The sequence below is a fragment of the Cariama cristata genome, unplaced genomic scaffold (genome assembly GCF_000690535.1).
Source record: "Cariama cristata isolate BGI_N322 unplaced genomic scaffold, ASM69053v1 scaffold3939, whole genome shotgun sequence".
NCBI lineage: Eukaryota > Metazoa > Chordata > Aves > Cariamiformes > Cariamidae > Cariama > Cariama cristata.
The window spans coordinates 28,938-44,484 of NW_009633897.1; the positions used below are offsets into that span (position 1 = coordinate 28,938).

Sequence of the window (15,547 nt, forward strand, 5' to 3'; positions counted from 1 at the left end):
TGGAGTGGGAAAGGATCATTTGGATTTTTATTATATAGTGAACCCATATGGTAGAGCTGTATAACATGTATATTATTCTCAAGAGCAGAATTTATGAATGCACTTTTCAGGGTCATGGAATTTAAAAGTAAATGTTTGATTTTATTCGTTAAGATATGTTTTAAAAATGTAATTATATTGAACTTCGAATTGTATTATAATTCTACCTGCAGACTTAATGCTGAGATTTTTTTTTTTTTCACAGTGAGCATAAATATGTAATGAAACCAGAGTCCAACAGATGCAATAATAGAAAGCTCAGGTGCAATATGTAACACATCTGAAGGATGTTTGTGTCTACTGTGACATAATGATCCAGAAACATTATGGGTTTATAAGTGTGCATCTAAATACAAGAAGGTGGTTGCACTTCTTTAATTCCACCGCTTGTTTTTTTAACAGCATCCCGTAACGTGGCAGCCTTCTAAAGAGGGAGATCGCTTAATTGGGCGTGTTATTCTTAACAAGAGAACAACCATGCCAAAAGAATCAGGTGCATTACTGGGGCTAAAAGTAAGTATTACATGGTTTATGTGGTAAATGAAAGAACCTTCCACTGACCTTAGACCTAGAGGTCTAACACATTAAATCAGAGGACTATCCAATTATATGATCGTTTGACTTAAAATATGTTCCTCATTTTTAGTAAGTTTTGAAAGTTATACAGCTTTATTATGAATGTAAATGTATTTAATCCTTCTGTGCAGTCTTCCACTCATCCATGGCAAAGGAGCTGAACCGTTTTGATTAAGAAGTGTATGTTTATTCAGCTTCCTGCCTGCGGGACATATACTGCACATTGCAATACACTAATGGAGTCCTGCCTTTTCTGGGTCTACCGTTTGCATTTCAGTCAAGTTAATTCATCTCAGAATCCACATACATAAATGTTATCCAGATATAAATGTTTACAAGGTCAGTGTTTAACATCCACAAAGCCATTCGGAAACAAATTTTGTAAAATGAAACTAAACATTTACACAAAAAATTGCGAAAAAACCTCTTAAAGCATAGTAGAGATTATATTAAATGTAATTCTAGTTAATCTAGTGTGCTAAAATTAAGACATTGGCAACATGGTCCAGTTGATTTAAATCCTTAAATTAGTCATTTCTAGCAGACTTTTAGGTTCATGTCCCTAAATTACTGGAACATTTAAAAGAGAGCACTACTTCTGAAGCTGGTGGGGAGTACAGTGTGCCAGCTCAAGAATTTCTCTGCCCATGTAAATTTTTAATTTTGTGGAGCTCTGAAGATGATTGAGAGAGTTTAATTTGGGTGTCTCCCTCTCCCCACTGAGAACAACGGAACCAATGCAGAATATGAAACATTCCCATCCACTTAGGACTGCGTCTACCTCAAAGGACACTGACACTGAACTGCTCCTTCCATATAGTTGTCTGATAGTTCAGTCTCCTGCATGTGGTGAAGATATGGGTTGGCGGTTCTGCTCGTCATGGTGGGAATTAAATCAGGAAAGAACTTGTGAATTTGGTAATGTGGGATATCCTGAATAAGAGCCATTTATCCACCTTGAAGAGAGATAGTGTGACATGGGAATACAGAAGATGAGAACAGCTTCACTCTACTAAATGTTTAGTAGTCTGTAGCAAAAAGCTAATTTTTGCTGGCAGCAAGCAATTTTTTTTAACATGTGAGAAAAAAAAAACGTTAGTCCTACTAGGAAATGTAGATTGGAGAGATTCTTTTCGATTTTTCGAGTTTCAGTTTTGTATGATATGAACTAAGGCCCCCACTGATAAATTTAACACATTATCTTGTGACAACCTTGTTGACAGGTGGGCTTCTGGATCTTTTTGGATATATATCTGTATTAAAGCTCCTACTAGTTATTGTGATTGCAACGTGGGGAAATAATACCTAATGAACTGGCATTTCACTGTTTCGTTTTATTATAAAACTCCTCCAAAGATATTCCTGACAAAAAAAAAAAGCAGGCTGAAGAGGGTAAGATAGCTGAAGAGAATAGCAAGTCTGCAAGACTACATTTTCTTGGTTTATGTTTTATTAAAAATCTAATCTCTTGAGGGCACTTTTTTTCTCCTGATTTTCCTGATCTCTGTATCATGCAGTCATCTTCAAAATTGCTCTCTTCAGTTCTGTTTAACAAAAGCCAGAAGTTTCTGTTTTGTCCTGTCATGTGCCTGGATGAGAGGAACTGACTTTCAGCAGTAGCAGTGTCCTTGTGAACTCTTTGCCCATGTTTCATAACAGTGTAGTAGCTGAGTTTTTAATTGTTGTACAAATTGCCTTGTGGGATTTTCATATGTTTGATTGGATGTGCACTTGCAATTTAAACTTAAGCACATGACAGAGAAGTATTTGCAAAAAGTATGTTTTCTTGGTTATTTATTAAGAAACATTCTTTCTGCAACAAATTTAGATACTTAGCAAACTGCGTAAGATTGATTAGTCAAACACATTAAAAGGAATATGAATTTTATTCATTCTGTGTCAGCTGTACTTCTTTTCGGGTGGATCTGGCTTTTTTGTGTGTTTTAACTTTGTCTTTAAGCCTCTGTAAAGCCCAAATTGACAACAGATTTGCTTATGCATATTTTAGGTTTAATTTTTAAAATAATCTGAAAACTGATCTGTCTATATATTTATACCTGATATGATGTCTGGTTTGTGGCTTGGAAACTCACAAACTTATGATTAACCAGGTTGTTGGAGGAAAAATGACAGAATTAGGACGACTCGGTGCCTTCATTACCAAAGTGAAGAAAGGTAGCTTGGCTGATGTGGTGGGGCATCTCAGAGCAGGTAAATCAATCAGTTGCGTATAAAATATATTGTCTTTTAATTATGGCTTTTTGTAATGCAGCTGTTAATTTATATTAACATTGGTCATGTGATATGCTAATATATTTTTAAATACAGGACAATACTGTAATGTTATTATGGAATGCCACAGTTGCCTACATTTCTAATTTTTTATTAACTCTGACGTATGAGCAAAATACAAGACAATTCTGATCAGTGCTGGTGTCAAGACTGAGTGTCACTGGTAAATTTTTGCCTGCTAGCTCAGGAGCTGCTTGTTACACTCTGTAGGAGCAATGCAAACATGTTTTAAAACTCTTTCATTTGATCTCCTACTGATTCTCAAAAGTAAAAAAAACTGCTTAAGTCCTCTAAAATAGTGATACAGACACCTTGCATGTTCCTATCCAGGATTCTCAATCATGTCACACCTATTTTGTCGTCTTCAAAATGTGATAGATTCATTGCTGTGTAAATTAGGTTTAAATTGTGATTTTTAGTGTTACAAATTCAGTGCATGTCCCTGTTGGTTTTTGCCATTAAGTTATAACTATTGCAAAACTGGCCACATCTTGTTCCTTTTAATGCCTGGGAATCTTTTGTAAATTAAGTCCATTATCTCTAAAGAAATCAGATTTTATTTTAGGGAAAACAACATGATAGGGTATAACAATTGTTAGCTTTAAAATCCAGTCAGAATTGCAGAAGAAACTGAGTGTCATTTCTCTGAGTTCTATAAATTTTAAATGAAGCTCCTAGGCAATATCTAATTCCTGTTCCCCCCTGACATAAGATTATGTAATAAATGTATGAAATATTTAAAACCGTTTCAGCTAAATAACATGGTCGAAAATTAAACTTAGATCAGCAATTATTAAGTCTGTCATTAGCAAGCCCTCATGTTTGAAGAATGCCAAAATGCTTTGAAAGCCAGTGGAATACCCTGTGGAGTCCTTTCTTAAAATACCAAAATATGGGCTGTTTGGGAAAAAAGACTGACAATTGCTGAACATACAGAGAAATTCATGCCCTGTGTTTTGGTATATAGGACTTCAGTTAGATCTTCTCAGAAAGGAGCAAAGCCAGCAGCTGAAGGGTTGTTCCTGACTTCAAGATTTTCACCGTTTTGTAATAAGGACAAAATACAGTGTAATGTACATACTGTTTAAATTCCAGAAATGGCAAGCTGAAAAAAGAAAGTTATCTAAATAACTTTCACATCATGTTTTTCTTTGTCCCCCTCTGACATCCTCAGGAGATAGTGACTCAGTCCTTGCTTTTATTTTTGGTTCATTTGACACAGACAGTGAAGACTGTCCTTTGTGTAGAGAAATCAAAATGCACAGTATATAAATTGTAGCAAAATGTCAAGTTTTTTAAAGTCTTAACAGTAGGTATTTATATTTTTAATTTTTGAAGATTAACTTGTTTTCAAAGTTTATTACTGCTAGTTAATAAAGGATCTTTTAAAAAGATTCTTTCATTTCATAGCACAATAGCAGGTCCTGTATTATTTTGGAAATACTGACTGTGTTTGCACAAGTGGTTTCTTTAATATGTTTTGTGTATACAAATCGTAGCTATGTTCTGAGAAAGGAGCCTTCATAGTGTCTCAAAAACCTTTTTTGAGTTTCAGCACAGCTTTTTAATTGATTGTGGGCAATGTTACTTCATTATATAGATTTCATAAATGTTTCGCACTTCTTTGCAAAAGAATATGGAAATGAGATAAATTTCTCTTTAAATTCAAGGGGATGAAGTTCTAGAGTGGAATGGTAAACCCTTGCCTGGAGCTACAAATGAAGAAGTTTACAACATTATTTTAGAATCAAAATCAGAACCTCAAGTTGAAATTATTGTTTCAAGGCCTATTGGGTAAGGCTAAAGACTTGCTTCTTAAGCACAGTTATTATTTCTACTAATGGGACTTTCAAAGGGACTGTTTGTGAGTTCATTATTTTTTACCTCTTAGAAAGTGAATCATATTCCATTATTATCATTGACATTCTGTATATTCCATTTTCTTCACTGCCATTTACAGTCTTGGATCTTTGCAGTAATATATATCTATAAAAGTATAAATGTTGTTTTCTCTATGGTCAAAGTACTAACAAGGTTTTTGCCAGGCAGCAAAGGAAAATTGGTGGATTGAGTGGACCTGTGCATGAGAAAAATCTGTTTTTCAGACGTTTAGCTTCACTAAATCAGAATAACTTATACAAGTATTTTTGAGTAGAAGGAAGCATCAGCAAACATTGAGCATTGCAGGATTGTAATAAGTCAGTGCTAGAAGAATTTTAAACAGGCCTCCTTTAAAGAACTAAAAAAAGGAAAACCAAAACTCTCAATTGAAAAGAATGTATTTAGCCTTAAATGATACTATCATCAAAATCAAAAGTGGAAACAAAAAGTTTCATCAAAAATTAACATCAACATGTTATGTTTATAATCTTTAATTTTTATGTATTATAAATCCAGGTTTGGGGTTTTGTGATAACAATTTTTATACCCTTGATTTCCCAAATAAGCCTTAGAAAGATCATAAAATTTGTTCAAATTGATAACATAAGAGGGATTGGCCCTGCATTTGTCACAACTGTTTTACTGATATTCTGCATTCCTTCTCCAACCACTATTGGAACTGTTTTGAGCTAAGTCTTACAGGATTGAATATGAATCATATATTGTAAATTCACATTTATATTGCAGAACAGAGCCACATGATTAACAATAAAAAGTGACTCTTGACTAGTTGAAAAAAAACACATTAAAAGGATTTGAATCTCTCTGTAGTTTGTCACCTTCCCAGATTTCATGTGCAATCACTGTAAGTCTCTCAATACACAGGTCCTGTAGGTAGATGGTAAAATCTTTCCTCCTTACGAATGCACGATTATTTCATTTTGAATTTGCTAGTTTTCATCCTAATTATAATTTTTATCTGTCTCAAATACGATAAGTTTTCAGTTTTAGAAACAAGAAACACTTTATTTTCTTTCTGACTAAAACATTATTCTTTTACATTTATTTCACATCAGCTTTTGATTTTTGCTTTATTTTTGGGTGTTGGTATACTGTACAAGTGTAGCTATGTTTTGCAAATGAGTTTTGCCTTTTTAATGGCAATTGCTATTAAAAGTACTTCAATAAAATTAACATTCTTTGCTAATTCCAGTTATGAGTTTGACCTTCTAATGGAAAACGAAAGCTTGATGCAATAATAGTGGTTGTTAAAGGCTAAAATTACCATCCAGATGGAGACTGTGGAGGAAGTAGAAACCTTATTTTACATTCTTTAGTTGGATAAATTCAGAGAAAAAAGCATTCCTGACTGAAATTTGCAAATTCAGTCTTGTGTCTTTGTAATTAAAAATAAAATGCATATGGAGATTTTTGGAAGTCTATTTTTCATGTTTAAATCAGCAGAAAATAAATATTTTGATACTGGACCTGACTTGAACTCCATGTCTCAGTTGAAGAAAAACTGAAAATTGATTTGTACAACTGGTGTAAAAGGAAAGTGCTAGATTAGTATTTTAAATAATGAGCTTTAGATATATTTATTGCTATCAATATATTTGCAAATGTTGCGTATCACTAAACTTTTAAGATAACTTCATTATTAAACCAATTGAATTATTTTAGTTTATGAATTCGGTAAATCTAATAGCTTCAAAAAATGAAGTACAAGGTGACCACATTCCAGGGACATATTCTTGAGGAAAAATCAAAAGAAAATACCACAACTGTTGAAGTGAGGAATAGAACATGAAGTCCATTCAAAATCAAAGAATATTTCTGAATCTGAGCAATGAATTTTGCACTAAAAAGTGCACCCAGAAATAGTACCAATAAAATGTGAAGTTTTGCTTTGGATGACCCATGCATATTTTTTTCAGACGTAGGCAAAAATAGAGCACATCAGATTGTGCTTTTATTTTGAGATAAATGGAGTCTCGGCATGGAGGTTTTTACATACTATAACATCATCATTCTTGTAGAGGTGTGTCTTGTTTTTTTTTGTTTTTTTTTTTTTTTTTTAAATTTGTTTGAGGGTTGTTTTGGTTTTGTTTTTTTTTTCTTTGAGAAGACCAAATAAATATCCAAAAGTGACTAGAGTATATAACTTTGAAATTTAAAGATATTTTCTTTTTCCTACAGTAATCAGTCAAAATCCTGTGGTTTTTTATCAGATTGGGATTTACCTGTCTGTCATCTTAGAAGAACAAAAAATATCAGACATTGTACAATGAAGGAAATTCTGATATTAGCTAACAAAAGAGAACATACTGCACAGGACTTTTTTTTTTTTTTAATAATTATAATCCATGTAAATTGTGTTACATAATGGGAAATTGTTTGCTTGCATACAGATTACTGCCCCCACCGCCCCAACTTCTCCTTGTCCTGTTGTCCAAACTATGTGATTGTTTCAAATTCATGACAGGAAATTTTATTTAATCCAACAAATCTAGTCTATCAAAGTTTTGTGTCTACTTTAGGTGCTGACTCAGCAAAAGTGAAGATGCTTGATACAGCATTAAGTGGTAATCCATTATACCTAAAATTCCTGTGAGGTTCCCAAAAGACCTGAAAAATTATATTTTGTCTGCATAATTTAAATGTTTTCATCTCTCGGTATTAATAATGCAAATAATGTACCAGTACTTTTAATGGTCTCAATTTAAAAAGTCCTAGCATATTCTGTCTAAAAAGCTCAAATATGACACAGATTGGCTTAAGTGAATAATGGGAGGACTGTAAGCTCACAAATTAGATTGCCCACAAATTAGACTGCCAGTTACAAAATTGATGTCTAAACAATTTGCTCAGTCTTGTAAATTTGGATTTCTGTGTCTACCAGCAAATGCAATTCTGAGTAATGGCTAATTGTAGGATGTTTATTAGAGAAAAATATGAAGCATGTAACACTATTAGCAGATGAAGGCATAACAACAATAAACAGTATAACCACAATAGTACCGTGAATACTGCATAGAAACTAATTGACGCTAATGCTGATGATTGCAACACAAGGTAGATAAGAAACCTATAAAAAGTAGAGTTAATGGGTTGGCTATCTAAATATGAGGGGAAGAATTACCTATGAATATGCATACAATGTGAGAGGTGGTTAACATAGGACAGCATAGAAAATCCTCTGGCAGTATGCTTTTTGGAGAAGAAACTTGGCATGATAACTTAACTCGCCGTCGCTTGTGTGCTCGGGTGAGCTCTATGGGATAGTGCAGGTAAACCAAATGTTTTTTCACTTGTCTTTGTTTTCTTTGTCAGATGCTAGCTATCTTTGCTTGGATTTCCCCAGATATTGCCAAAATTGTTGTTTTGCAGATTGATCTACAGGTTCGGATGGGAAGGAATGGTTTTGGAAATAGGAGGATGAGCACTGGGGATAGGCACTCAGAAGCTCTTGAAAACTGCAGGGTGTAGAAATGCTTCTGTCCCTAGAGCAACCTAAAAAAGTGTGGGTTACAACCACATTTGAATTTGGTTTGTCTTCAGTGATCAAGCTCTTGACTATAGCCCTCAGAGAAATTATAGCTGTTCCTGTGGTTTACAAAACAGTGATCCTCACAAACCATGTATCCGCACAGAGTAGTCTCAGCCGAAGGTATGGTTTGGTTTAGAGTGTGTATTCATTAGAGGTGTGGAAAGATCAGAGATAAGATATTCATCTGTAACATCACGTAAGACCACAAAATACCTTTGCCTTCCAAGGTAGAGGGAGAAAGACAAAGTTCCATGTTGGCACCTCTTTACAGGATATGTCTGACGTTACTTTCTGACATTCACATTGCTCTGAAAGGGCAGTAAAATTTTGTTACTATTTTAAATAGGTTGGTGTGCAACTTCTTACTTTTCTTTTTACCATTTGCTTTGACAGTCTAGTTTTTAATATTTTAATTCTTCTGAATTATTTTATTCATTATAATTCATTATAATGTTTTATTTCTTCTGAAGAGTTTTTTTTAGTAAATCATAGTGTGAGAATATTTTCTTTAATCCAAAAATAAAAGCAGGCTAGATAAGACTAATTTTCTTATATAACAGGTTTTAGATTATAATTTCTTTTTAGAATTTTCATTCTTTAATTAAAATGCTAATATTTAAAAAAAAATCCATTCATATATTTGATAGTCTAGTACACCAGTTATTTTTCTTATGTGCATGTAATATTTAAGAAATGATTGTGTAAACGGGATTATTGAATTTGTAAGAAATTCACATATAGACAGAAGCATAGCTTTAAATTACTTCATGTACATTTGAAATCAGTAGCAGAAAGCACAACTGTGACAGAGTTTGCCATGAGTTTGGTGATCAGTATTTTTTCTTTCATTTTTGTATATTGCAGTTCAGTATGGAACTGTATTTAAACAAGATAAATATATTAGGGAAGAGATGTCCTAGCAATAATTTAATGTATATGTGCGCACATACACACACATGCGTATTGTATGTATAAAAAAATCTAAATAATATGTATCTTTTATATATATTCTTAAAAAATATATCCATTGTACTATAAAGTTTTAGGTATATTTCAAAAAACATTTGTCTGGAGTTGAAATTTATGTTCTAGCTTCCACTGTTCCTGTCAGTTTTTCATAAGAATTACAAGGATTTTGGAAAAATACGTTTAAAAAAATTGTACTTTCAGTTCTGTCCTGTCTGGTGAGTGAAGTCTTAAAGATCTGATTATTCTTGTCATTTACCTTTACCTGGTGAGGACTTTTGTATCACCAGCTCTAAGAGGAAAATATTCTCAACTTGGCCATTTGTTTTTTGTGATGTGGCAACTTTGTTCCAGTGTCTGTTTCTTCCTCTTGTAAACTGTGTGGACCTGATTCTTGTGTTGATTTATTATTAAACTTTTCTGTTTCAGTCTAATAGTATGAAGGTGCCTTAGTTTAAGTATAAATCAGTTCTTAAGTGCCTATATATGTAATTAATATTTCAGGCTTATTTTTAGCCTTTTTTTTTAATTTATTGTTGACAATACAGATAAAATTCCAAACAAAATTAATTTTAACATCTTTCTTCACCCACTCAAGGATTATGAAACGTGACACTGTAGCTTGCACATATGAACCCTCATTTAGCTATCTTAAACGTGATGTTGTTTTGAACAATGCTATACTGCCAATAAGAGTGTTCATATTCTAGCACGAGAAAACATTGCAAACTTAATGTTGCATTGAACAGAAAAATCAGTTTGAATATTGTAAGTAAATATTTCAGACTGCTGAGAATTGTCCTGGAAATTCTGCCCTGGAAAGAGAGAAAACATTAAGAGGAAGAAGTCTGCACAGCAGCCCTGCTGTGCAACAGGTTGTTAATGTGTTTGTAAAGTAGTACTATGCTGTGTCAAGAATGAGTAATACTCTTGAATTACAAAGTCAAGGCAAAGAGAAGCACTTTCTTGCTTAGTGATGTGAGATGTAAGCTGATGTGAGACATTAACTTGGAGCTAAAATGGGCTTTGTTAAAACACGGGTACCAGAAGTTTAAATTGCAGGACATGAAAAGTGAGTTTAAGACAAATTCATTGGGCACTGTTACATTCCTTTTCTGACTTAAGTGTCTGTTTCTTTTTCATAAGTGATCTTTATATACTTAGGAGTCTTAGTTTTATTGACTTCCAAGTTAGTAAAATAATATTTCACTGAACAGAAAAATGCCTGAATACCTTTAAAATGATCAGCTTTGGACTTAAAACCTTGTAAATGTTCTTCACAAATGTTATTGTAGTTACAGCTTTGGATTGTTTTGTGTGGATGAAAATATTTTCAATGAATTCACTGCTTTTGTTTCTATTTTCCTGCTCTGCTGCTTTGCTAACATTGGTACAATAATAGATTGTTCTTGCATTTTCAATATAATTGCTGAGAACAGAAGAGAGCCAGGAGCTAGCATCATCCAGGTTTTGATGGAAGAATAAATTTGTTGATGGCAAAATTTTGATAGATGTGTGTGGACTTAACCAGTTTGATTTTGCTTATACCTTTATATCTACTGGGTATGCGTATGTTGAAAAATGTCCATAGCCAGTATGGTTAGATTTTTTTGTTTGGTTGGGGTTTTTTGCCTTTGAAGAAATGCATTATTCTTTTGTTTGTTTAACATTGATAATGTTATTTGCTTTTTCTTTTTGTTTGTTTAACATTCTAATGTTTTTTGCTTTTTGTTTTTATTATTATAAGACATTTTCATCAGTTTCATTCTGTGAACTCCTTGAGACGTTTATATAAAAATTACTAGTGAGTTAATCTATGTCTTTTTGATTTTCTTTCTTTTTCCTCCAAAAAATAGTTGAACATTCATAGCTATACTACCTTTTGCTGCCTTTCTTTTCCTAAAAACTCTCTAACTTAATTGTTCTGGTGGTAAAAATATTGTGGAATCCATCCACAATATTAACATTGTAGTGCTCATATCGTTACATCTGCTAGTTCCTTAACTTGAAAGAAGTAGTTTGCATTAGTAAGATTTTCATGAATGCTAGTGGAAAATATGTGTCTCAGTATTTTCCCTTTTTTTCCTTGTAACCCATTAGAACAATACCAGATCCATATTTCTAAAAAGGTGTCCCAGAAATGTGTTTGTCACAGCAGGTGATCATCTCCCTTGTTTCTAATTACTATGTGTATATTCACGTTTTAGTGATATTCCACGGATTCCTGAGACTTCTCACCCCCCGTTAGAGTCTAGTGAGTACATGCCTTGTTCCTTTCACTAAGCATGGTCTTGTACCCAGCACAATCGTTTTGATTATGAGTTTTCTGAAAGATGAGCACTGGGAGACTGCATTGACTCCGAGGTTTTTGTATGATAAAATTCAATGAGTTTTCATTTTGTGTGTTAAATTTAAAACAATATGGAATTAATTAAGGCTATACAGATTTTAAATGTTAGCAGGATTTTATTATTTTCTTCTCTGTCTTGTGTTGTTAGTACCATACTGGTAGTCACGCTGTGGCCCAAAGCAGTCATTTACTGGCCCTAACATAAGAGAGAAAACAGGTATAAGAGACTGCCAAAGGTACAAATGATGTCAGGATTTCACTACTGCACCATCCAGCATAAGTCCAGAGTTCTTATTTCTCTTTTTCTTAACAAGAAAATGTTGGTTAGGTGAACTTTTTGTGTATTGTGTTTCAAAATAATGATTTTGTTTTTAACTGTCCCATTTGAATGGTGTCAGCTAGAGTGTGTGAGGGCCATGGCTCCCAGTCCTTTCTGATCTGAGCCTTGTCTGAGATGCAGCCAGAAACCTTCCCTCAGGCAGGGTCCTGTGAGGCCACCGAGTGCTAACATCCATCACGAGGTCCCTTCCTGTGTGCTTATTCCTTGGGAGTTAAAATTTCAGAGGCTACCGGGAGTATCATCTGTACAACAGATGTGGGTTTATTCACCAAAGATTTCAGATTATAGAATCATAGAATAGTTTGGGTTGGAAGGGAGACGTGTAATTCTGTCAGAGAACAATATTTTTTTAAAAGTACTTGGTATGATTTGTCACTGCTGTATGAGGAGCACTTTTTAATGTGTTATTTCCAATAAAACAAAAAATGGCAGGTTTAATCTGGAGTAAGGGTATCCAGACAGTCTCTTTCACCATGCTATCTACATCAGTTTAAAATCTTTCAATGTATTAATCCAGTTTTACCATTTATAAATACAAACTTCATACAATTCAAATTAAAAGCAATTCATAAGTTATCTGAGTTCGCTTCAAAATTTTGCATGGCAAGTTCATGTGTTTCTCTTGTGTTTTTAGGTTCCAGTTCTTTTGAATCTCAGAAGATGGAAAGGCCTTCTATTTCTGTTATATCTCCGACCAGCCCTGGAGCCCTACGGGATGCACCACAAGTCCTACCAGGGCAGCTTTCTGTGAGCATACTTTGTTTTTCCTGAGTTGTTAATGGAAATCTATGAAGTGCTGGTCCCTCAGCCCACCACATTCCCAAGCTCTATTGGGAGGTCGAGAGAAATATCTGTTGTTGGTAAAGACTAACATCTTTCAAAAGATTTTTAAGACCTGCTGTACACTCACAAACCATCACTGTAATTGCAGCAGAAGAGTTATTGTCTTAATACACCAAAGAGCGCAGGAATTTACATTGGGAGGAGGCCATAAAAGTGCCTTGTAACTTGTCATCCTATACCCTCTGCTTTGAAAATGGTGACTCTTCTGTACATGTCCAGTAATCTGCAGATAACAAGTGTAGTATCACTTTATCTTCTTAATGGGAGTGTTTAAAGATCTGTGTATGTAAGTGTTATACTATTCAGTAATGCTTTTTAGTGTAGATACACACCACATCCTGGAACCGTCTGTAATACTAATTGAAGCTGTGCTTATTAAATATACTGTGAGTACTTAGACTTTGCTTTGTACATTCCTATATTTTTTTATACAGATCATGTTAATTTCTAAGTATACAGCAGGCTCAAAAATTTCATGATGTTACGATTTTCCTAAGAAATGATATAGCTATATATTATACTTTTCATAAGAACATTTGCAAGGTTACAAATCAGAGTAGATAAATTTCAACTACACCTGGAGTTTAGCTGCAGTCAGGGCTTCCTATTTGAATGTAGTTTTTAAGGTGCGGAGCTAAGATATATGCTGGTTTAAATGCACTCACAAATACGAGAGTACAATAAATAATGTAAGTAGAGACAAGCACCACTATTTTATTCAGCTATAGCAAATGAAAGAGTCTTTGGTATATACCATCATCTTTTTCATCTAACTTAAATATTAAGGAATTTGAAATAAAATATTGTCTCTTGGAAAAAACAATGGTTACTTTTACATTGTGGTTAATGTGATGCAGTCTGAAAATTCTGTTTTTTCTCCATTTTCAGTAATGTTTTCTGGTAACTTGGTTCTTGTAGGTTAAACTGTGGTACGACAAAGTCGGACATCAGTTAATAGTAAATGTTCTGCAAGCAACAGATTTGCCACCAAGAGTAGATGGACGCCCCAGGAATCCTTATGTAAAAATGTATTTTCTTCCAGACAGGAGGTAGTAGTATTTCAGTTTAGAAAATTATGTTGTGATTTACCATGTATTGAATCAAATTTTAAATGAATCCTTGTGAAATAAAGAATGCTTTTTAATAATTTATTACAGTTAGATTAATTATAACAAAAATTTGTGCTTGAATCATGCAAGTCAGTGTCAAATTAACTTTGTGGACTTTTGGATGAATGTAATCCACTGTACAGCAAATGTTTTTAGGCATTATCGAGTCAGAAAGAATGAAAAAAGTAAGTGCTGATGAGTAAATGGCATTTTGTGATTTAGCTTACAAACAATTTGTAACAAATATTTATCTTTCAGTGATAAGAGTAAAAGGAGGACCAAAACAGTAAAGAAAAGTCTAGAGCCAAAATGGAACCAAACTTTTCTCTACTCACATGTACATCGTAGAGATTTTAGAGAACGAATGCTTGAAATAACCGTATGGGATCAGCCAAGAGTACAAGAAGAAGAGAGTGAATTTCTTGGAGAGGTGATACATACAATCACATTTCTCCCAAGTTCATTGTTTGGCTTTGGATACATATGCACATATATTTTATATATGTGTTTGTGTGTGCGCCTTGAAAGTAAAATTAAAACCTGATAATTTTTCTACAGATTCTTATAGAGCTGGAGACAGCACTTTTAGATGATGAACCACATTGGTATAAGCTACAGACACATGATGAATCTTCACTACCTCTGCCTCAGCCATCACCTTTCATGCCAAGAAGACATGTTCATGGTGCAGAAAGCACTAGCAAAAAATTACAAAGTAGGTCCAAATTCCATTCTTGTCTCTTAAAATTTAAATTAGAAATGCTGGATATGGTATAATGGTATTTAGCTTTCATTTACAAGATTAAAGACTATGAAATAGTACTTTTAACATAATGAAAATATGAGGCAGAAAAGAGATGCAAATTATGACATTATGACATGGCAGCCTTTCACCTGTGATGCATTACTTTCAGGTATGTGAAACCTGTTGGAATTGGTTTGGTTTTCACTAGCAAAATAAAATTGTTCAAACATTTGTTTGCATAAATTTCCTTTTAAATAGAAAGATGAAGTTAATCATTATTGGATACTTTTTTAATAATTAAAAACTTTTTTTTAAAATAAAAGTCCTTAAAGACTAATGAGGCTTATAAAAACTTTTCATCATAAAGTTAGTCTCAACCTCCAATATGCTCATTATACAACCAGATGAGAAGTGTACTTTTGCAGCAAATAGAAAATGTATGCATGTATTTGGGAGGTACAGTTGTTTTGATGAGTCTGATTTCAGGTTTGTATAAGGCATATTAAAATCATGAATATATTGAAATATCTGAATATTGTAACTTCTCTCTTGATTTAAATTAATTTAAGATTTATTTAGAAATATAAAGGACGTAGGGGATTATTTTAAAATATGTTTCCAAGCTATTTTTCTGATTTTTCTTGAACATGGGAGTCACTCATTCCAGCCAATTCATAGGAAATGGATTCAGGAATGAATTATAAAAATGTGGTACTGCTGTGATTGCTGCATAAGGATATGTATAGAGAGAGCAAATTAAAGGTTAGTTTTCATGAGATATTTGAACTTTTCTAGAAGCTGGCAGTGCTGTTTCCTCTTCCCCTCTCTCACCATATGCTGCCACTTCCCCTTTCCT

General features: G+C 33.5%; 1 protein-coding gene across 6 annotated transcripts in view; it reads left to right on the plus strand.

The window, feature by feature from the left end:
• The window catches only part of RIMS1 (regulating synaptic membrane exocytosis 1), a 163,133-nt gene that overhangs the window by 26,961 nt on the left and 120,625 nt on the right, over positions 1 to 15,547 (plus strand). For all 6 annotated transcript variants that reach the window (XM_009706932.1, XM_009706933.1, XM_009706934.1 and 3 more), the window contains 8 exons: positions 442 to 552; positions 2,727 to 2,826; positions 4,578 to 4,701; positions 11,512 to 11,558; positions 12,629 to 12,741; positions 13,756 to 13,886; positions 14,205 to 14,376; positions 14,505 to 14,661. In XM_009706932.1, coding sequence (XP_009705234.1) covers positions 517 to 552; positions 2,727 to 2,826; positions 4,578 to 4,701; positions 11,512 to 11,558; positions 12,629 to 12,741; positions 13,756 to 13,886; positions 14,205 to 14,376; positions 14,505 to 14,661 — 880 coding nt within the window. In that variant the 5' untranslated portion in view covers positions 442 to 516. The remainder of the gene's footprint in view (positions 1 to 441; positions 553 to 2,726; positions 2,827 to 4,577; positions 4,702 to 11,511; positions 11,559 to 12,628; positions 12,742 to 13,755; positions 13,887 to 14,204; positions 14,377 to 14,504; positions 14,662 to 15,547) is intronic.